The sequence below is a fragment of the Simochromis diagramma genome, unplaced genomic scaffold (genome assembly GCF_900408965.1).
Source record: "Simochromis diagramma unplaced genomic scaffold, fSimDia1.1 OVJJ01000413.1, whole genome shotgun sequence".
Lineage (NCBI taxonomy): Eukaryota > Metazoa > Chordata > Actinopteri > Cichliformes > Cichlidae > Simochromis > Simochromis diagramma.
In genome coordinates, this window is record NW_024386948.1 from 3498411 (window position 1) to 3521771 (window position 23361).

A 23361-nucleotide genomic window follows, 5' to 3' on the forward strand; every position below is an offset into this window, starting at 1 on the left:
TGTGTGTGTGTGTGTGGAAGCTTCCTACGTGCATCAGTGAGCACTTTAACAAGAACTGTGGAATTTCCCCCTTTGCCTAACACGGTAACGCCCACAAGTGCTCTGATTGGTCTACGCTCCTCCCTCGGTTATGGCTTCTAACTTGCTATTGGCCCCCGCCGGTGTCAGTCAGCCCGCTTCCTGCTTCACAGTATGGTTTGTTATTGCAGCGAAGCTCCTTTAAATGTGAGGGGAAATGTTGACGGTCGGAGCCCATGAAGTTGGTGAGTTTCTGATAGACGCCTACGAAACTTACAAAACTAACCGTGTGTCTTTGTCGGTTGAGAAAATGACGGAAAGTTAGCCTTTTGCCATTTCTTTTGACAAACCTTCAGTTTGAACGCCAGTGAGGAAAATTTAAACGTTACCTGCCGCTGCTGCCACTTGGCCCGACAGACAGGTTGTTTCTTTTTTTTTTTTTTAAACCCTCTTTACGTATCTTTTAATTAACTATTTTTCTCAAATTTTTAGAAAAATGAAGGGGTTAATTCGACTGTGAACCGGCCACACTTCACACACACGTAAGATGTCAGGGGCCCATGAGCAGATCAGGAAGCGCCGCCCCCCCAAAACGTTCTTGATCTCGACCGACATAAAGGTGCGCGACCAGCTGGAAGGTACCATTTCGCTACAGCGGGGGTTCATCTGCCAGGAGCAAGATTTGGATAGAAAAGGGGACAGCCCCTGGGTTAAGGTATTAACATATATTTGCATTCACAGATTTACACAAGATTTGACACATGGAGGAACTTGTTGTGTAGTGCTAGGAGGAGAGTCTGAAAGGTGCTACCATTTGTCAGCGTCAACTTTACTAATACAAGCTGTTTTTATTTCTCTTACTTACTTAGAATGATTAAAATTAATTAAGATTGGTGGAGTAATCTTGAGTATTTTGCGATAATATTTCGAAAAGACTTTTAAAGTGGTGTTTTTGTGCAATCTCAGTTAATTATATACATTATGCATCACTTGGGTGGCCCATGTCTTATGTTGCTCCTAACACATTCACTATGTTGCACTTCAGATTCGAGCATCCACCAGCCGCTGCTGAGTTCCTGCTTTTAAAATCGTCAGAGTTAAATTTCCTGTTGTTTTGTTCTTAATTTTTCTTTCATACTCCACACCACCATCCCTCCTCTCCCTGTTTTTTTTCTCCCACATGTGTTTTTCGTCTTTTCCTGCAGGTGTTGGACAATGACTTCATGGGAAAAATAGACAGGAGAGTCTTAATTGATGTCCCAACTGACCTCACTGGCTTGCTGGAGGCTGTTAGAGATCCAGAGGCTCGACTAAAACTTCTAAGTAAGATGCAAAATACTGCAGATTTTACAGCTGCTTACTTAAAATGTGCTCGAAGCTTGATTTAGCTCACTTTCTAAGGCGAGAGAGTTCAGATTTGTGTCTCTTAAGTGCTGCCAGTTACTCATAAGCTGCCCTGTTTTTACTGCACACTGTGCACACTGTAATGGCTGTTTATCGCAGTAATTGTAGAGCACACTGAAGCTTTTCTCTATTATAAGTACATTTATGGCCTGAAATGTGACCAAAAACTGTCCCAGAGGATGTTAATCAAATGTAATTAGAAGTTTGTAATCTGCTAATTATTTGTTTGTTTGTTGTATTGTTCTGTGTTTTTCAGACCAGCCTGGGAAGCTGCAGCAGTTGGCTTCTCTGCCGTCTGACTCCCCGCTGTGGGTCCAAATAGGTCAGCAGGATGAGCTGGCAGAGGCAGAGCTGAAGTACATCGGGCCCTTAACCAGAGGAAGCAGCGCTGTGTATTTTGGGGTCCAACTCAAGGTTGGCTTAATCATTGGATTGTTTGAATTTTCAAATATTTTAAGTTGCTTTAATCAGCAGTTTGAACTACTTATATGCGTTGCATGGTATAGCTGATACTGTTGAACCTGCTTTGCGGTTTCTCACTACCTACAATAGCTGTTCGTTACCAAACCTGGGCAAAAAAAAGATGGCAGCTAAAGAGCCAGAGTATAAAATCGCTAAAAGAAGAGACTTCCTGGGATCTTTTTTTGACTCATTACCCAGAAGCGTCACAGGATCAGTGCTGATATTGCTCTGTGGGTGCTAGCTGTACACCAGTCAGCTACACTGTTAAAACCACCCTCCACAGCAGAATATTTACAGTTGTGGTCAGAAGTTTACATCCACTCTTCACTGGAATGAATGTCAGGGTAATTTTGGACTCATAATTATATCTTTCAGTTGTTCTTTTTCCAGGGTGGGATAATTGTACAACATACATCTTTAATGACTTAAAAAAACAAAACAAGAATTGGGTGCACAAGTTTTAAAAAATGTTTGGATTTTCTCGAATATGCACATTGTCAAAAGTATAAATACAGGCTCAAATATATACATACACCCCACTAATATATAGTTAAGGATCGCTTTGCAAGTTGCACCATGACCAGACTCTATTGGTAGCCATCAGCAAGCTTCTGGCATTATTCTGGTTGAATGTTTGGCCACTGTTCTGGCAGAATTGGTAGAGTTTATTTAAACTTGTTGGTTTCCTGGCAAAGGCCCAGCTTTTAAGCGTAGTTCATAGATTTTCATTAGGGTTGAAGTGAGAGATTTGGGAATACCATTCAAGAAGCTCAGTGTGAGCTTCATTCATCCATTCCAGTTTTAATGTGTGTTTGGGAACATTGTCCTGATGACACCCAACTATGTAAACTTTCAACTGTCCAGCTGTTTTGCGGGGAAGTTGAAAAATTTTGGAGGGAGTCCTCCTTCATTATTCCATCCACTTAGGACAATGTATCAGTATCACTGGCAGTAAAACAGCCTTAGAGCATGATGCTATCACCACTATGCTTTACAGTTGTTACAGTGTTCTTTGGTTTGCATGTCTGACTATTAAAAAAAGTTCCCCATTTCAATCGCGCTTGAAGGTGTCAGTTATGGAGCAGGGGCTTCTTTCTTGGTCAGCACCCTCTCAGTGCATTGTTAGGTCAAGCTGTCTTCACTGTGGACAGAAGCACTGGTCATGCAGCAGTTTCCACTCCATGTCAGGCTTGAGCCTTGGTGGCTCCTAAACATCCCGACCAGTTTCCTTCCATCAGAGGTTTCTTGTTTTGTTTTTCCCATCTTCTTCCAGACATTGGCAAAATGGTGACACATCTGAAATCCTTGTACTTAAGTACAGGAAGAAATTAAATTAGAAATTAATTTTTTTAAACCTATTTGGAAAATATCCACTTTGAATGCTGGTTATACATGTCGTCCATTGACTGTATTTTCCTCACATCAGATTACATAAAATAACCACTGGATCCTCACCCCTGTGTGTGAAATCAAGTGACCCACAGATATTTATAAAAATCCTTCCTAATGTTGTTCAGGTTGCCCCTGTGCTGCCAAACTATCTGCAGACCTTTGGGATGTGAACCTCTGGGAGTGTCCTATACCTTTGGCAGTGTGGTGTTGGCAGCAACTGGCAGCAACTGGGCAGCTGATTCTTTGTGTCCTAAAGGTTGTTGTTGTTGGGTGAGGCCTCCATGGATAAGGTTCGTTCAAGCAATGCTTGATCAGGCTGCGATCTGGCCAGTTTGGACCTTGTTCATCTGACAAACGCTGTCACAGCCTGAGGCACCAGGTTGCCAGGTTCTGCAAGAGCTTCTTCCCACAGGCAGTCAGGATTGTGTACTCATTTTAAATACACATAATCATGCACTACAGACACACAATCCTATAATTGTTTGTATACATGAAAACACACAGTCATCCTCCACAATGCTTCCTTTTTAACTGTTGCTGGCTTGTGCAATAGTTTTGTTTGCATAACTTTAGTTTAATATTCATCAGTACAGACATTCACATATGATGACTAACCTTCATTGCTGTTGTGCTGTGTTTTCATATTTGTAAAGCTGTTGAGTCCACTGTGCAGTCCTCATGTCTGCTGCAGTAAAGTTGACTCTGACTTTGAGTTGTAGCTAACTAAAATGAAATATGACAAAAAGATACAGGTATCAGAAATACAAATAAAAACTAGATGTGTACTCACTAAAATAAAACAATAGTACACATGAACGCTCTTCAGGTAATTATGTCAACCTGTGTGAGGAGGCTTTGGTGTGACTTTAACTCAAGTGTTTATGTTGTAGTACTTGTTATTAGTTTCTTAAATGTGTTCTATTGAACATTTCTAAAAAACAAAATAAATAAATAAAAGCTAAAATGAACAGGGTGGAGACTAACCAAAGCTACATTTATCTGAAAAGAAACATTTGGAAGTTCATAAAAATAAATAATGTAACTCATTAATTCACACTTTTCCTACAGTGTGCTGTCCTGATGGGGAGGCTGCTGCCATCAGGGAGTGCCATTGCCAACAATAATCAGTGGCTGCCACAATCATCACAATTACTGCATACATAAAGCTCCAAGGGTGCGAGCATAAAACTGCACCAAAATATCCGGGGAATCAAATCATAGGTTTATATACAAACCACAGATGTAGGAGCTGAGTTGCTGTGTCACTTGCAGTGTAACTATGTTAACTGTGTGTGTGATTGTCCTCCAGGGCTCAGCGGTGGGTAGGGGAAAAAGCAACGGCACTTACAAAGGCCAGAGGTTATTCACCTGCCCCGAAGCTTGCGCCCTCTTCGTCCCGGCCAGTCACATCAGGCCCCGCCAGTGGTCCAGCAGCTCCGAGGGACACCAGCGACCCCGCGAGCGAGAACACCGCAGCAGCAACGGTCACCATAGCAGCAATGGCCGCCCAAACCATTTTCAGCTGCCGCCCCAGCAGCAGCAGCAGCACCAGCACAGTCGTCACATTAGTTTCCACCAGCATCCACCCAACAGCTCTTCTCAGGTGTCCCCCTTTAGCATCCTTCCACGAACTGCAGACTCGGCACCCATCACAGCTCAAAACCATGTCCGAGGCCCTGCGTCACCCCCGCTGTTTCGCCCTGGTCAGCGTGTGTGTTTCCCCCTGGATGACAAAGTCTGTGCAGGGGAAGTGGTGTTCTGTGGGCCCCTGCCAGGCCGGGCCTCATCAGGAATGTACGTGGGAGCCATTCTGGTCAGTATGACCCATGAGAAAGAGAAGATGTTTGTTTGTTTGTTTGTTTTATTTTTTTGTAGAATATAGGACATGTTTTAACTGTTAGCAAAAAATATTTTCCCTCGCTTTGACGGTCTTATACAGTGTAATGGTGAAGCCGTTCTATTTGCATTTAATGTTTGACTCTGTGTTATGTACATTAGGACACTCCTGATGGTAACTGGGACGGGACTTACAAGGGAGAGAAGCTCTGCCACATTCCTTCAATCCTTTATGGAGCGCTGGTGTCAGTCAACAAGGTTTCCTTAGGTAAAGCAGCTGTTTACACTCAGAAAGTTCAGGCCTCAGTTATTTCAGGTAACTCAACAAATTTAGATTTTAAACTTTAGATTTTAATCACTCTTCTTAACATAAATTGACTTCTATATAGAAAAATTAAATTAAAAAATGGCAGATTTAGTTCCAGTATTTTTCCACAATTAACACGGTCAAATGAGAATTGACCGAGAAACATAGAAACAATAAGGCTAACCTGCCTAAATTTGGCAGCTGTCCACATCAAGGTAATTTCCTTGTGCCTTTTTCAGCACTGCTTCCATTTTTAGATTCTGTGGTTGAGTCAGAAACACAAACAAAAAAATCCTGTATTACACCTGACTTTGTTAACCTGACTTACAAACTACGCAAATCTAGCTTTTTTTCTTTCATTACAGAAAGTAAGTCATTACAATACTTGTATTACTTTTGTGTTACCTGCATCACGTCAACCATATAAACCTTGGGCCTACATAACCACACAGTGTCTTAAGGGGGATTCTTTTCATTGGTTTACTAAGACGCGTTTAAACTGTTTACATGCAGTGATGAAATAATTTTGCTTTTCCCTCCTCATAAACTGAAGTCACCAAGAGGGAAAAGACAAGTGCCTCTTTTCTGTCCACCTAACGTGCACAGATCGACCTGACAGCAGTTCTGGTTTCTTCCTGTTAAAAGGGAGTTTCTCTTTCCCACTTTTGCCAAAGCTCTTGCTCAGAGGGGGTTATATGATTGTTGGGGTTTTCTCTGTATTATTGTAGGCTCTTTCACTTGCAATATTGTTTTTGTGATTTGGCACTATATGAATAAATATGGAATTAAAATGAACTGTGAATCAATACACTTCCTAAAATGAAACGAAGCTCGATAAGTCGCTGTCTTTTTTCTTTATGCTAGAAGAGCTAGAAAGCAGCAAATGACAACTTTGAAGGAGGCACTTACCAAGTTTACATCAAATTGTGAAGTGTTTTTGCTTGTAATGGGTCACTTGCCACATTTTTTTTGACCTCACCTTTTTATAAACATCTTGCAGAAAAGAAACGATTAACACCAACAATCACTAAGTAAAAGCAATACAGAGATGTGTAACTGAACCAAATGAAAACGCAGTCAAAACAAGGAATTGTGTTTTGTCATAAGGGCTGAGTGGACGTGAATGAGGGCTATGTGGACACAACTGTGTTTACACCTGAGCTTTGTAGAGACGAAGCGTTGCAGGAGCATAACAGTAAAAATAAACATCTAACATCTTCACTTCTGCGTCCTCAGAACCAAAGTCCCATCGAACCAACCCCACTCAGAAATCTTCCAGAACCGTCCTGAAGGTGGCACTCCCCCCAGTTACTAAATCAGTCCCTGTATCGCCGCCTGCCTCTGCACCAAAGATAGCCCTGATGCCCCCAATCAAACCAGCACTTAAATCTCCCCCTCTGCCTCTGCCAAAACCCGCCCAGAAACCCGGGCTTCCTCCCCCTCCTCCTCTACCCCCTCCCAAACCGCAAGGCCTGACAGCCGGCCAGCAGCAGCACACCAATGGCACTCACGGACCCGCCTCACCGCTGAGGGCTCCGGGTAACGGTGACGACGCAGCAGAGAATGGAGAGGCAGGATCGGGCAGCAATCTGGAGGTCGGGTCGATGGTTGAAGTGAATGATCCGCCGCTGTTTGGAGTTATCCGCTGGATTGGATGGATAAACGGGATTTCAGAGCCAGTGGCAGGAATCGAACTGGTAAGGACAGTTTGTGCCTCAGTTTTTATGACTTTAATGAGATTGTACACTCATACAGAGTTTTCTACATCAGTTTTTTACTTCCCAGACGGATTGAAAGCAGGTGCTGCTTATAACTGAATCATTGTTTTCTTATGCCGGTAAAGTCATGTTAGCATTATTATTTAAACAAAAACGGGTTATTTCCATCACCACATTTGTCACCACATATCCTTTTTCATTATTACACAAACTTCCTGTTAACTTTTATGAGGGCAACGGAAAAGGAAGCCGCAGTTTGTTTACACTTAAGAAGATCATTCGCTCTTTGTTAAAGGATACCTTTCATACCAAGCATTCATGTTTCTGCATGTTCGCTTTTCAAAGAAACTGTTGGCAGTTCTTGTGGATTGATTCCTGATAAAGTCTTGCCTGTTCTTGATCCTGTTCTGTGTTCTGCTGGCCGCAGGTTGTCTGAGAAGCCTCTGCAGAAGTGCTTTAATGCTGCGTTTTTCGAGGAAAGCTCCTATTACATAAATACTCTGTATATATTATTCTTGTCACTTGATCCATGACCTCAGCAAATTTTTACCTGGCGGGTTCATGGGCCCAGTCTTTAGTTAGGAGTTTGAATTACTACAACATGATGTCCATTTTGTAAATTATCGTCCCATTAAGAGTGAAATAGGTCAAACAAAGCAGGGTTTGAGTTGCTGAACTCGCAGATTCAAAAGAGGATATGCAAATGTGTGACATCCCAATACCTACACATGCACTGAAAAGAAGGTAGATGAAGGCATCAGGAACTACTTAGCCCCCTGCACTTGAAGTTGCAGTATGCTGCTCACTGTCTGTGGTATCTGGTGGCCATGTGACTATGAATCACTCCAAGTATAGATTAGTTTAAGGTTATAGAGATAGATCTGCTATGTAGGAGTCTGTGGGGGCTGACTCATCCTGGGAGACAGCCTCAAGTGGGCATTAGAGGTACTGCAGTTTTTGGCACTTGTGCTGTGGTTTCACCTTTTTGTTACAGAGGTTACAGCTTCAGCTACATTAATTGTTTGTTTGTTTTTTAATCTATAGCAGTTGTAATGGCGCATCAAGCATCAGTACAGAAACTGATTTCTTCCAGTATATTGTTCCAATGGATTCATTTTTACCATCAACAGCTGAATCAAATACTTTGTTACAGCAGCAGAGGAAACTTGGAGTTTGATGTGTGGGCTCTAGGCACAAATATGCCGCATATCACACAGGGGGGTGATATGAGCCCCAGAGGGAGGATGGGCAGGTCAGTACGTAGGGCTCAGGCTGCCTGCCTGGAGCAGGTCACAGGTTTCACTCCATTAGTTTAATGACCTTCTATCATGCTGGTTTGCACTAGGCTAATAAATTCCCACCCTCTGTGCGTGTGTGTGCGTGCGTGTGTGCGTGCGTGCGTGCGTGCGTGTGTGTGTGTGTGTGTGTGTCTGTGTCTGTGTGTTTCAGGAACAGGAGCTGTCTGCTGGAACGGATGGCAGTTACCTCGGGGAGCGTCACTTTCGTTGCCCGGCCAACAAGGGGCTTTTCGTAAAGCTTCGCAACTGTAGACGGGACTCCAGATTCCCCGCCCCCGAGATGCCTGTCAATCAAGTGGAGCGATGCAACTCTATAGGTAAAGTAGGCTGTAATCTGACACAAGGCCACGCCAGCACCTCGCCGTCAAAGCTCTCTGTCTCATTTTTGCATACGTGCTGATGATCGCTGTTAAAGCAGCATTTATGACGCTCTGATATCTAATACTATCTTCTGTGTCTGTGGCTGCCAGCCTTTGCAGAGTGGGGCAGTGAGCGCGTGGAGGAGCACACTCCTCCTGTGGAGGGGGATGAGGCCCGGGAGCTCTACCAGGGCTGGAAGAAAGGCATCCAGGGTCACCTCAACTCCTGCTACCTGGATGCTACGCTGTTCAGGTAACATCTGAGACATTAGTTACTGTCCTACATCTCATAGAAAGAAGACTGTTGGTGTAAATATGTTGTTTTGACAAAAGCTGGTTTTTCAGATTTATACCAGATCTTTCAGATGGTTCACAAAAAGGCTGATAATGAATGTTTTTTGTCACTGTGATCTACAGCAGACATGCTGTGCCTCTGCTGTGTATACTGTTACAATACTGTACATACAATACATATTAAATGTGACCATTAGAAGTGATGCATGTGACAGGCTTATTTCTGCTGCTAGATGAGGAAGAGAGTAGATATGACTAAGACCGTCATCTCACAACTCCGCCCACGTGGAAACCAGTGACTTAGAGGAAGGTCAGCAGTCTAAAACTGCTACCTTCAGTTGAACATATCCAAAGCAAAGACATGAAAGTGCACTCGCATATGATGTCACATGTCCGACTGTGGAATATGTTCAGTGTTATAAATATCTTGGAGCAGTTATTGTGAAGCTGTGTGCAAGAATGTTTGAGAAGGCTTCTTTTCTTCCACGTTGATAAAAACAATGATGATTTTATTTTATTGCGCTTTTACTGAATCGTTCTTATCTTTTTCTTCTTGGTGTCCTGGTTTGGATATTTACATGTAAAGAACAGAATATCGCTCAGTCAAATGGTGAAGTGGTCTAACAGGCTGATCGGTGAAGCACAGCTGAACCCAAGCATCCCTGCACGCCAGACAGTTGCAGCGGTTCACTGGTTCGATTTCTTTTATGCACAGAGTTTTAGTTTCCTCCTTCTGGACAAAGATATCTGGTTTAAAAAAAGCTTTGTTTATGCAGCCGTCACGCAGATAAACAAATTATAGCTTTGCCAGTTTTGTGGGCTACATGATGCCCCAAATGAATTATTAATAATTCTCACTTTTAATATTTTTTGCATGATGTATATTTGTTGCATTGAGAGTGTGCGCGTGAGGATGGACGATTCACCACTGCTGAACTAATCTACCTACAGGTAGAAATGAAGGAGCCTGGCATTAAATGAGGGGGTGCACCAAGATTCCACCCAGCTGCTTGTTTTATACCCCACCTGTGTGCTTTTGTCTCCACAGTCTGTTTTCCTGCTGCAGTTCAGCTGACTGTGTGTTATTCTGGCCCACCGACCCTAAAACCGACCAGAGCTCCAGTCAGGCTCAGGACCTTCTACGCTGCGACATTGTCAACCCACTGCGGAGGTCTGTGCTGTTGTCACTGGTCATTGTTTGGTTAAAATGAACGGGGAGGTATGATGGAGGGACTGTTGTGCCCATTTCCTGTCTCTTTACTATCAGTTTCTGTTGTCACCATCTCTACAACAAAAACTGAAGTTTCTCTAGTGACCACTTGAGACTGGCTTTAAAACACGAGTCAGTGGCCATGGTTATCTGATAACAGTACTAACACTACTGCTACTTATCCAGAATAGTGACCTTTGGTATCACAAGCATGTGGAGTTTAATCCAGTGTTCTGTTTGTGGTCGTTAAACACAAATGTCATTCTAATACGAGGCCCAGAAGGTTGCAGTCATTAAACACCACATGTTCACGTGTCGCTAGGCTGAAGCGCTCATAACTTGTGCTCACATTCTTGTTATATATCTGTGTGACGTGTCTGAGGCGTTCCTGTGCTGCCGTGTTTTTAAAGGTACGGCTATGTGTGTGCCAGTAAGACAATGGCGTTGAGGCGACTGCTGGAAGCTGCGAACAGTGATATGGGCTTCACCAACCAGGAGAAAGGTATGCAAGTGTTCTCCTCCACCAGGGACTGTGCTGCAAACATAGTTAAAGACTTCGAGGAATGCTGTCATACCTCTCTTGTTCTTTCTGTCAGATCCTGAAGAATTTCTCAACAAGCTTTTCCAGCTTCTCCGAGTCGAGCCGCTTCTCAAGATCAGGTAATGTTGCCGACACTAGGACAGTTTCTCACTGGACTGTTGTTCCCAGATTACCTGCACACAGTCATTATCACACACACACACAGGTTAGCTGTTGCATCGACGTGGTTGGAAGTTGAATTTGGATGACGTTTTTCCAACACTGTCGCTCTTCTACATTTCATGCATTCCTCTGTGAGAACGCAACCTGCCGCCAGTTCACTTTTGTTCAAAGGTGATGGAAATATTTGTCTGGTTGTTGTTTTTTGTTGTTGTTGAAGTTCACACTGTCTAAATCTAACTAAAGGAAAAGGGACTTCCAGCCTGGAGGTCAAAGACTGTGGCTCTTCCTAAAACTATTTGACTTGCCTCTTGTGTCTATAGTGTCCCTGTGAAGACTGCGTTCAGTGTTTTCATGCTTGTCCATGTTGTTATTTGCTTAGAGCTCCATGAAGTGTTTCACCTTCCTTTTATGTACTTCAGTGACTCAACGGATCTCAAACTTGACCTCTGACCTTGACTTCAAGGTCACTGTTATTCAAACTTGCCAGTGTTTTTTAATAGATGCACCTGTTTTATGAATTTGAAAGTCCTGTGTTGCACTGATCTTGAGTTATCGTGACCACGCGGCCCGCCCACCTGTCTATCGTTGGCAGGGTAATGACAATACCCCATCAGTCTTTTATAGCTGAAGGGTAAAAATGGTTGCAGGTCCTAAAGAGTTAATGCAATACTCTCATTGAACCCCTTGAATTAAAGCTGGAAATTGGCTCACATCTTGTTTGATTTAAAGTCTACTGTGAAGGCGTGCAGAGACAAAAACTACAAGGAAAATTGTTATTATCCAAATATTTATGGATAACTATATGCTTACACAGCCAAGCATCAAAGGTGGTCATTGTTGTAATCCCTGCTCTGTCAGTGTTTTAGGATTGCACCCGGTGGCTTTGTTCTGGTGTTAAACAAGGTCTCGAGGGAAACAATAACAAAGCAACACTGAATGAGACATGATCCACAGTGCAGCCAGAGGGCAGCATAATTAGACAGCTACATCTCACAAGCTTGGCTTGCAGACTGCATTTAAAAACCGTACACACACACACGCTGGTGTTTCATTGATAAAACCTGAAGCATAGACATGTTGGATGGTCTGCACCACACAGAAAACCACATGCTTCAGGAGGTAATATTTGTTTATGAATTCCACAACAATGCATCGAACGTTAAAGGTTTAGCAGTTAAAGGTCAAATTCAGTAGCTCGAGTTAGAGGAGCTGAGGCCTGATCATCACCTAAATCTTGAGCTCATTCTACATATTTAATTTCCTGCCTTCTTCCTCTCCTCAGATCGATGTCTCAGCAGCCACAGGAGTGTCACCTCTATCAGCTCTTCCCTCCTGCCCTTACCCCCTCTCCCTCCTCGCCCGAGGCTCTCTCCCCAGTCAACTCCCCGATCCCCCTCTCCTCAGCGTCATCCATGAGGGTCGCCAGCGTCCAGACCCTGCTGGAGTCCTCCTTCCTCCACTCCGGCCTCAAGTTTGTTGAGGTGGTAGAAATAAGCCAGAGATTTCACATCAATATGAGTAAAAAGGAGTTGCTATATTTTCTTATGTGTGGCTTGATGTGCCCACCAGGCTCCCTCTTGCCTCTTGCTGCTCATGCCGAGGTTTGGGAAAGACTTCAAAATGTTTGACGCCATCTTGCCGACCCTCAGCCTGGACATCACAGACCTGCTGGATGACAGTAAGGACGATCACAGGGAGCGATTTGTTCCTGCTCATTGAAGATTTGAAGTAGCTTAAGTTTTATGTTCTCCTTTCTCTTGCAGCTCTGAGGCAGTGTACTATCTGTCAGGCTGTAGCTGAGTGGGAGTGTCTGCAGTGTTACGATGATGTAGACATCACTCCTGGACATCTGAAACAGTACTGCAAGACCTGCAACGTTCAGGTAGCCCTTCACTGCTTCAGGTTTATAGAGACATGCACCAAAGAGCCTCTGCTTTAAGGATGGAATCGTCTGCAGGAGTCCAGCTTAATTCAGCCCAGTGTTGTGGTTTTCTGGATCGCTGATACTCTGTAGACTCGCTCGGTACTCTGTATATGATACCAGATTAAGATTGTACCCTGTGCTGAAAGTTGGCTGCCAAATAAGCACTCTTATTTTGTAAGTGTCTTACTCTGCACTAAATATCAGATATGTTTATAACTGTAACTGCTGGATGCTGCTGCTTGCTCCTCACATAATCTCAGCACTCCACTCTGTCATCCAAGTATGAGCACTTGTGATTCAGTGGTTGGCTTCATGGTAGCTGCTGCCTTCTTTTATATACAGTCTGTGTTTTTTACTCATTGACTTTGATCACCAGGTCCACAGTCACAGGAAACGAGCGTCCCACAGCCCGGTGAAGATTGGCGTCCCCAGGGAACAGTGGACAGGCCCCCTGCACTGCATGCGACAGCGAATGTCTCTCTTCGCTGTGACGTGCATCGAGACGAGCCATTACGTGAGCTTCGTCAAGAACGGGCCCCTCGACACCGACTGGCTGTTTTTCGACAGCATGGCGGATCGGGAAGGTGAAACTCAAACACGATAATCGAATCTTACATTCAGCCAGCGAGGAGCACATGCTCACGTTTCTCCATGTGCTCTCACACAGGTGGAGAGAACGGCTTCAACATCCCCCAAGTGAAGGCTTGTCCCGAGGTGGGCCGCTACCTGAGCTTGTCAGAGGAGGAGCTGAGCAGAGTGGACCCCAGCTCCTTGAGGGAGGCTGCGCGTCGCCTGCTCTGCGACTCGTACATGTGCCTGTACCACAGCCCCGAGCTCAGCCTGTACAAGTGACACGGACACTCAGCACACGTGCAGACTGAAGTGGACGTGTTGTCCTCAGGTTCTTCCCTTCGCACAGCTGTCTGAATAAAACGTTGCACTTCAGAATATCAGGTGTAACATGAAATCTGCCTTATTCTCACCATGACCAGCATTTTTTTTTATTACTCCCTCCTGTGAAGTGGGGTTAGAGACTGAAGTTCCCAGTGAGACGGGAATGTTGAAGTGCAGCTTCTTTTCTTTGTGGGTAATGTTAGACACACAAACTGGCCTTCATGTACAGACCCAGGAGGTTTTTTGTAACAGAAACTTTGCTCATCCCCAGGAACACTCTCCAGAATTGGCTGTCCGCAGCTTCACACACTCAGAGATGTAAAAATAGCAGATGTAGCAGCAAGAGTCCAAAGGTTTTTAAGAAGATGGTGTAAAACAGCAAAGGTTAAGCTGGTTGACGTTTGTTTTACATCTGTAGGTCTGTTATTGGGGCTAATTTTTTGGGTCATCCATGTTTAAAACTGTTTAAGTGCCAAACTGCTGCAGATTTATGGCACGGCCTTAATTTTCACATCTTCTGTATATCAGGAGTTGCAGTTTGTCTAAAAACAAGATGCACTTTAAACTCTTTCGTGAAGTGTTGCCCAGTAAAGGACGACGAGTGGTGAGGGTCTGAGAATAAACCACCGTCCATCCAGAAAACAGTCAGCCATACTTCCACACTTCTACTGTGCCTGTTGAACAAAGAGCCTTATGTTTAGGTAAAGAGCTGTGTACACTTGCCAACCTGCTGGTGAGCTTACCTGTGCCTTAATGATGCTCTCACACTGTATGAAACCACTGCCACAGTTCAGTTTGCACTGCTTTATTTACACGTCAGTTCATCTGTATATAATAGTATTCCCTGTAACTGACAGCACAGATTGCACATCGATGTTTAAACTGTTAGATTGCTTACAGGTTCTTTAATGCAATCCAGCTACACGCAATGAGAATAAAGATTTGATATTGTTCCTATGTCTTAGTGTTTTTGCCTTTTATTGTTCAAATTTGTCAAGAAATCTAAAACATGTGGGACATGTCCATCTATCGTCTTCTGGTTATGGTGGATTTAAACCAGGACCTTTTTGCTGTGAAGCAAAAAATCCACACCGCTGTGCTTCCCAACTCTTAAACGGCTGAGTGAGAAATAATCATAATTTTCTCAAATCTGCTCCTTAAAAACATGGGTTCTGTATATTTTCTATACTTTCTTCCAGTGAAGCTTTCCCTAAATAAACTATAATATATAATATTTAAACGGGAAACGACAAGAAACATTATCAATATATCAAAATAAAACAAAAAATCACTGACCCATCATACCTTTAACACTGTTCTGTGGATTTTCTCTATCGACCACAAACAGAACACTGGTGTCACAAGCATGTGAAGTCTACATTATATATATAATAATAATAATAATAATGGATTGGATTTATATAGCGCTTTACAATGCCACTATTCATTCACTCTCACATTCACACACCAGTGTGTGAATGTGAGAGTATTGTCTACACCGCCTGCGGGGGGAAAAAAACTGCCGTTCAATTTTCAAAGGAGCTTTCAAAGAAAAGCGTCTGGACTTCTTTAAGTTACTTGAAGACGTTTCACCTCTCATCTGAGAAGCTTCTTCAGTTCTGAGGTCTTTCGAGGATGCCAATGTTCACATTTTGGACAGAGAGGACAGATGGTTTGAAAGAGGAGTGAAAGAAGCCATCCCCTATGTAGCCGGTGTATCAGAAAAACTCAGGAGAGTTTTCTCCAAGCATGACATCCCGGTGCATTTCAGACCCAGCAACACGCTCAGACAAAAACTGGTTCACCCGAAAGACAAAACGCCAAAACACAGACTTAACAATGTGGTGTATGCTGTACAGTGCAGCGAGGAATGCCCAGACCTCTACATTGGAGAGACCAAACAGCCACTTCACAAGCGCATGGCACAACACAGAAGAGCCACCTCCACAGGACAAGACTCAGCAGTCCATCTGCATCTTAAGGATAAAGGACACTCTTTCGAGGATGCCAATGTTCACATTTTGGACAGAGAGGACAGATGGTTTGAAAGAGGGGTGAAAGAAGCCATCTATGTCCACTGTGAGCGACCATCTTTGAACAGAGGCGGGGGTTTATGACACCAACTCTCTGCCATCTATAATCCAGTTTTGAGATCCCTTCCCAGACGCCTTAACGCCCACTCACATCCTGGGCCATCTGATCTCAGGAATTCGCATGATAAGGTGGGGCCAGGTTTCACAATGAGCGCACCCGAAACTCTGGCTGATTGGGACCCACACCCAGTTTCACACCTTGGCTCAGGCGATTAGAGGATCATCAGGGGGTCCTTTTGTCCCTCTGTGGGGGGTCACTCCCACTAGGTTTATATCTGGGACTCTCCACCATTTGACCTTAGAACTGAAGAAGCTTCTCGGATGAGAGGTGAAACGTCTTCAAGTAACTTAAAGAAGTCCAGACGCTTTTCTTTGCAAGCTCCTTTGACTACGATGACCTGGATGACTGAGAACCTTCACAGACATATTGCCGTTCAATTTTCCTCAAATTAAATAGTCTTACCACAATTAACCATCCATGTTATTTAAATGAATATTCACTTTAAATCTTCTCCGTACATGGTAATTTTTTAAACCCGCAAATTATTTTCTATAACTTAAAAAAGTAAAATTAATTATTATATTTTCCCCTTGGGTATAAATATTTTATTTTATTTTAGCGGACGTATGACGTAATATCCGTATCAGCAAACTGCGTCATCATTTAGAGCCCCGGAAACGTCGAGAGAGCGACGAGGGGGTTATCTAAACCTGAGCGCACGTCGGAAGCTTCGACTCTTTCCGTTAAAACGACACCGATTAAAGAAGCTCCTGAGAGTGTTGGATGTTTCTGTAAGGTACAACAGTTTTTGAAATAACGCTCCGCTGCCTCATTCACCTATAACGTGCTGCTTGGTGACAGCGTTGTGAGGCGCTGGTGACCTCCTGCTTAGCTTCTGGTCGACTCGCTTGTGTTTATAGCTGGCAGTGTGTTGAGTACACACTTGAACCGTTAATGTTAGCTCTCCGGGAAACTGTGCTTAGTGTTTTAGGTCTATAACAACAGAGGTGGCCGCTGTTAGCAGGTGCAGAGACACCGAAGCTGTTCCGACATTTTATCTGCAGAAAAAACAGAGAAGTGGCTGTTATCCCAGGATCGATCTGTTACAGAAAGAACAGGATGGAGACAAACTGGGAACTCTGATAGTAATAATTTATGTTGTTTAGGGGCCATTCCTCTGTTAGAGCATGTAGAGATCACAGTGTGTTCACACACTGTTAGTTGCAGAGTAAGGTCTTCTCTGTTTCCCTTATTTGACAGCATTAAAACACACACACAAGGTGACAGGTCACTGGTCACTTTATTAGGTACACCTTTCTTTCTCCATTGCCCTCAATACATTAGACAAGTAGAAATGTCAAGACGTCCTGCTGAAGTTCAAACTTGAGCATCAGATAAGAAAGTAAGTTGATTTAAGTGACTTTAAACGTGGCATGCTTGCTGCTGCAAGACATGCTAGTCTGAGTATTTCAGAAAATGCTGATCTGCTGGCACACAACCATCTCTAGAGTTTGCATGGAAAATATGTAGCGAGCCAAGTTCTTTGAGTGAAAATGCCTTGCTGCACTTCAAAACTAGACAACAAAAAATGTTGCCAGGTCTGATAAGCCTCCATTTCTGCTGCGACGTTCAGATGGTAGGGTCAGAGTTACCAGTAAACAGCATGAAAGCATGGATCCATTCTGCCTTTATCTGCAGTTCAGGTGCTGGTGGTGTAGTGGTGTCCATAACATCTTCTTGGTACCAACTGAGCATCTTTTAATCTATTCTGTGAAGATTTAAAACGGGTCTGAAGTGACAGCGACTGTGTAGCTGCTGCTTCTGCAGTAGTAAAGGTGGCTGTGTGTGGTTAAGGCAGTGTTGCCTGTGTTGATGGATTTGTGGGTTCTATTTTCCTGATTAAATGTAACATTACTTTATAATAAGTGGTTAAAATGTTTTCCTTTTGGGGAAGATTAAAAGGATGAAACCTGTTCGATGTCTGAAATCAATGACTTCCTTTTATCGACTGGTGTTTTATTCTCATATTTTGTCTTTGGCTTAACAGAAAGCTGCACAAGCCTTTTACGTCTGCAGTTATTTATGCATCCTATCTGTGCAGGTGCTTTCTGTCTCCGAGGTCCAGCAGTGTAGTTGGTTGCCATGGCGTCTCCAGGAGGACAAGGAGGAGGAGCTCTGTCAACAAGAGGAGGAAGCGGTGCCAGGAGGATGAAGTGGGCTCTGGAGCTGAGCCTGGGCAACACCAGGTAAATGGAAACTGACACGTACCCTGAACATTTGTCCACACCACCAGGAGGTGTGGACAAAAGCTCTGGCGTGGAGGTGAGAGTAGTGCAGGTAACAGCTCTGTCCAGGTGATCGAATTTACATGTAAGATATGATTCTGGCTTTAATGAATTATTAAACAACAAGTCTGTTATCCTGTAATGGTTTCACTTTTCAGCACGTCCCTTTCAATATTTCTGCCTCCCTGCATTGCCAGACTGCTGTGTTCCAGGTGTAATTAAAGTTGAAAAAAGTCCATTCAGTTCAGTACAGGTCGCTGCTTTTATTTAAAGTTTCATAAACTGAGAATTTAAGTAATTGTGTTACATTCAGTATGGCTCAAAATCTTTCCTGGCAGGTAATTGTCCCATTCCCAGTGAACAGTTTGGGAGTGTGTCCTGTCTAAACTTAGAAGTTGTACATCGAATGCTCATCTTGATTCAACGCCAAAGGGCATTTGTGTCTCCTGCTAGACTTAAACTAGCAACCTTTTACTTATGTCCCGCCTAAACTACAGATTATTTCTGCCTCCAAACTTTTTAGAAATCACCTAATCCAGTTTCTCTTTGTTTACCTGGGCGTCCTCACAGTGTGTGCATGTGGGCTTTACACTCTTGTCTTGAGTGGTTTAAATGCTGATATTAAATTAAACGGCAGAGTTTACGAGACGGTGAATAAAGGTTAAATCTGGTCATTTTTATTCCCGCTGCAGGAGCCGCGGTGACCGGCAGGGCGGTCAGGGAGATGTGGTTTACCCCATCGGTTACTCTGAGAAACCGGTCCCCGACACCAGCATCCAGGAGACTGACAAGAACCTGGTGGAGAAGGTGAGAAAAGCTCCAGATACACACATTTTCCCTCCTGTTTGAATGGTCCCAACCACCAGTCTGTGGATTTAATGTCTATTTAACTTCATAGGTGAAGCTACCATTGCTGAATTAGTTTTGCTTTACTTTTGTGAGAAATAAACACAATAACAAATCTTTTTACAGTGACCATCCAGATTTTGTTTTTACTGTAGTTGTATAGTTTTTGTACTAGCTTTATAATGACTATAATAACCATGGTGTACATAGTTATTCTGTCAAACATGTGGAATCAGTACTTTGGGCAGAAACTGGATGTGGATTTTGGAACTGGCACAGAGGAGAGTCTATGTGCCTTCTCACCATGAGTGGTCAGCCCGTACTTTGGAATAGGTGCCTTAAAGACAGTCGCTTTTATTTTGATAGGACATTTAAAACAATAGGACTACAGTCAAAATGTTTCCTCACAAAAGTGTTAGAATGAAGGTGATCTGCTTACAATGAAAAGAAAAGAGCTCAGTAAAGAAAGCGAGGCTTAGTTTTGGGTGGACATAAGAGGGTCTTTAGCAGGGATTTAAATCAAACATGTGGTACTTGGTCTGACCCCGCCCACTCTCTCGTCTTGCTGTGGTGCAGAGGTGCTGGGACGTGGCCCTTGGGCCCCTGAAGCAGATCCCCATGAACCTGTTCATCATGTACATGTCGGGCAACACTATCTCCATCTTCCCCATCATGATGGTGTGCATGATGGCCTGGAGGCCCATCCAGGCTCTCATGTCCATGTCTGCCAGTGAGTATCCAGCGCTCAGACACCGTTTATGTTCCTGACCGGATGCTAACTGCTCCTTTCATCCTCTCCGCCTCAGCCTTCAAGCTGCTGGAGAGCTCCAGCCAGCAGTGGCTCCAAGGCCTCGTCTACCTGATCGGAAACCTCCTGGGCTCGGCGCTGGCCATCTACAAGTGTCAGTCGATGGGACTGCTCCCGACACACTCGTCCGATTGGCTGGCGTTCATAGATCCGCCGCAGGTAAGGTCGTAAACGTGCAGCAGGGATAAATAGTTCTTCAAATTGATACCCTAACTGTATCTACTAAAAATCTAAGATGAGTTTGACCTTGACCTGAAGGTCAGAGGTCAAGTTTTCTGTACATCTTGTATATGCAATGACTTGAACAAGGGCTGAGATGCAGATTCTATAATTGATACCATAGATGTGTGTACTAGGAGGCTGACAGGTAGCACTGCTGGTACCCAGTGTTTTTAGTAGTAATATTAATAATAATGATAGTAGTAATAAGAATGGGTATAATGGTAGTAATAGTAAAAAATGATAATAAATGATGACGTTAACCTTTAGAATTGTCCCTTCTGTTTAAGTGTAAAGTTTAAGTACATTCATATTTATAAAACTTGTCTCAGTTTGTCCACAAAGAAATCCAGCAGCACAGCCGATGTTTGGGCTTAAACTTTATTAAATTAGATAAAGGTTTCTGCAGCTCATTACCCCAAATTTCTGTGGACCCCCTGCTTACAAATAAAAAGGGAAAGCTGTAAGTGGTTTGTTTACAGGGGAAAATAAAAACACCTCATTGTTTGTCATGACGGAGCAGTACAATCTGCCACTGAGCAGATTTTCACACTTTGTTCACATTTTGAGTAATTCTAGTTAAAAATACAGCCAATAAAATGAGGTACAGAGTCTGACACAAGCTTTCCATTAGCTCAGCTTTTGGCTTCGTCGGACTGTTTGTTGATAAAAGCTGCTGTGAGCAGCTCTACATGTTTGATTTGGCAGATTCTTTCTAATGCAGCCTTTGAAGGGATGTGTGTGGAAGTGGTGACCCTTCACTTGTTCTGTGAATGTGTGAACCACTGCGCTGTCTGCCAGAAACACAATACCTGAAAAATGGCACAGTAGGTTTGGTCTGTAAAGTAATTTTTTCATGTTTTCAGGCTTTTTGGCTTCTTCATTAAGTTCTTATAAAACAGACGTGTCACGATCCTCAACCTGCTGAACTACTGTTTCTAGCTCAGTAGGGGGCAGAATTGGCTTAGTTTCAAATTTTCCTGAGGTCATGGGAGAAACCTTGCGTTATCAATGATGTATTTATTTGGTCGTCAGAAACATCTTTGTAACATGCAGGAACAAATAAAATCTTACCTTTTTAATGTTAAAATACCTCAGAGTGGGCCTTTGAGGGGTGACTGCACATAAACATCAAACAGTTAATGCTGAGAGTCTGTTTCCTTCCTTCCTTCACAGTGTGACTGAATCATTTGCAGGTCTGCTTGCAAGTAAAACGATTGCAAGTTGGTTGTAGGTGCAGCAAGCAAAAGTTCCCTGATGTGCTTCTGGATTTCCCTCAGGAAGAGTATGCAATGTCCCTGAATCAAACATACGGAGCTAGTTGCTATGGCAACCGCTTGTATAAGTGCACAGCCGGAAGTAACTTTGTTACCAGTTTCACTTGGTATTACCCAGCAACCTCCTGCAACCACTTCCCAACCAGTTGGGGAATACACATTTTTTTTCTTTAGCAAACAAAGGTTACCTGATGGTTGCTAACTGGTGTGTAGGCCTGTGTGAATTAGTCAGAAAACAGTCCAACTTGGGCATCATTTACCTCTTTACCCCTTGAAAGCAGACTTGGAGTAACATCTGAAGCTCTTTTCATCACTGAGTGGTTTATGTCATATTTAAGGCCTGTTTACAGGGAAATATGAATGACTGTTTGCATCAGAAGTTAGTGAGGGTGGTGTCTGCCTGTGGAGCTACCCAGAAAAAACCCAGAAAGTATTCTAACGGTGGTCAAAGCACCTTTTTATTGATATATGCTGAGGTGTCAGAGGGGAGGTCTTCAGATGTCGGCTGTATGGGGAAAAGAGCTAAACGAGGTTAAACATTGTCTGTATTTTACACTATTAGTGAAAAAACTCCTTCTAGTTTCCACTCATTTTCCAGCTCGCAGTGTTTCAGGCTTCTTTATTTTCCTGTCACAGTGACAGCCACGTGTTCCTGACTATAAGAGCTTGAAACCAGCAGCTAACTGCCAATTAATTAAGTATGGGTAATTAGTTTAACCGAGTAGTGTTTCCCAGTTTTAGTGTTTCAGTTGTCACACAGGTCCCTGCAGGTGTTTTGTCACACTGGTTACTGCCTCTCACTGTACCCACATTTGTCTTCTCCACAGAGGATGGAGATCATGGGAGGAGGGATGGTGTTGTGAAGAGGACCACGTGTGCATGCAAAGGATTGATATGTTGACCTTCAGAGGTTAGATACTGTAAATACTCCGCCTGAGCCGCGCCACCGAGGCCGCCCGGCAAAGCTGACATGGAGGAAAATCCAGCTGGCTTTTTTTTCCCGTCCTCAGCAGATCCAGGCTCGAGCGCAGCAGCTAAAATGGCACCGCCAGGGTTTCATCTCACACACACATACACTATTTGCCTTTTATCAGAGAAACGTTACTTCCGCCAGCTGCTCTGCTTACGTTTGCCGTCACCTCTGACGTTCTTCTTTTCTTAAAGCCAGCTGATCATCATCATCATATTTACTTCTGTTCAACTACTGTAATTTCACTTGACACATACTTCACATGCTAAAAATACGAGATTATCGACAAGGTTATTTTCGGAGGGTAAACATCACTAATGGCAGAGTGTTACCTGTAACTCCTGAGGGAGTCCCTGGGAGGAGGTCATTTCTCATGAATAGTAGAGTAGTTTTCTTTCTTGTTTTTCTTCCATCAGTCGTTCAGTTTGTTGTGAACGCTTCATTATGTTAACATGAACTCACCAAGCTAGCCCACAGCATTTACTCACCTGTTTAATTTATAGGTTTGTTTAATTTATGCAGATTTGTTTTTTTCCCTATGAAAATATTCTAGGAAATAAATCCTTATTGGTTGAATTCAAATGAGTTTGGATGTTTGATTATTTTTGCAGTGGTTTTTTTGGTAAGTTGTTTCATGAAGATACTTAATGTTCAGTGGAATTACACAGAAACTAAACTATAAAACTTCTAATGAAGGCTGTAGGGGTGGCAGAGCAGGTCAGCCACTAATCAGAAGGTCGGTGATTCGATCCCAGGCTGCCTCCTGGCTGCATGCCAAATATCCTTGGGCAAGATACTAACCCCGTGTTTGCCTACTGGTGGTGGTCAGAGGGCCCGGTGGCGCCAGCCTCGCGCCCCAGGGCAGCTGTGGCTACAATGTAGCTTGCCATCCACCAGTGTGTGAATGGGTGAATGACTAAAGCGCTTTGGGGTCCTTAGGAACTAAGTAAAGCGCTATACAAATGTAGGCCATTTACCATTCATGTTTTTGGTGATTTAGGTGTGAACTACTGGGGACCATGTCAGACTTTGGGTCTTCTTGT

General features: G+C 43.5%; 2 protein-coding genes across 3 annotated transcripts; both read left to right on the forward strand.

The window, feature by feature from the left end:
* Positions 1-154: 154 nt before the first annotated feature.
* On the forward strand, positions 155-14776 carry si:cabz01101003.1 (ubiquitin carboxyl-terminal hydrolase CYLD). 2 transcript variants are annotated; one of them, XM_040038298.1, is made up of 17 exons: positions 155-263; positions 511-733; positions 1224-1341; positions 1679-1836; positions 4586-5089; positions 5275-5380; positions 6656-7116; positions 8587-8752; positions 8906-9047; positions 10137-10259; positions 10709-10800; positions 10895-10958; positions 12284-12482; positions 12571-12679; positions 12765-12883; positions 13302-13509; positions 13593-14776. In XM_040038298.1, exons 2-17 carry the CDS (start codon positions 566-568, stop codon positions 13775-13777), a joined length of 2922 nt encoding a protein of 973 aa, XP_039894232.1. In that variant the 5' UTR covers positions 155-263; positions 511-565; the 3' UTR covers positions 13778-14776. The 2 variants fall into 2 exon arrangements, with proteins under 2 accessions (XP_039894232.1, XP_039894233.1); XM_040038299.1 differs by lacking the exon at positions 155-263 and adding an exon at positions 270-439.
* A 1794-nt stretch (positions 14777-16570) lies between these two features.
* On the forward strand, positions 16571-22903 carry emc4 (ER membrane protein complex subunit 4). The gene is made up of 6 exons (XM_040038301.1): positions 16571-16709; positions 18015-18159; positions 18891-19005; positions 19621-19774; positions 19851-20011; positions 22176-22903. Exons 2-6 carry the CDS (start codon positions 18056-18058, stop codon positions 22209-22211), a joined length of 570 nt encoding a protein of 189 aa, XP_039894235.1. The 5' UTR covers positions 16571-16709; positions 18015-18055; the 3' UTR covers positions 22212-22903.
* The last annotated feature ends 458 nt before the right edge of the window (positions 22904-23361 follow it).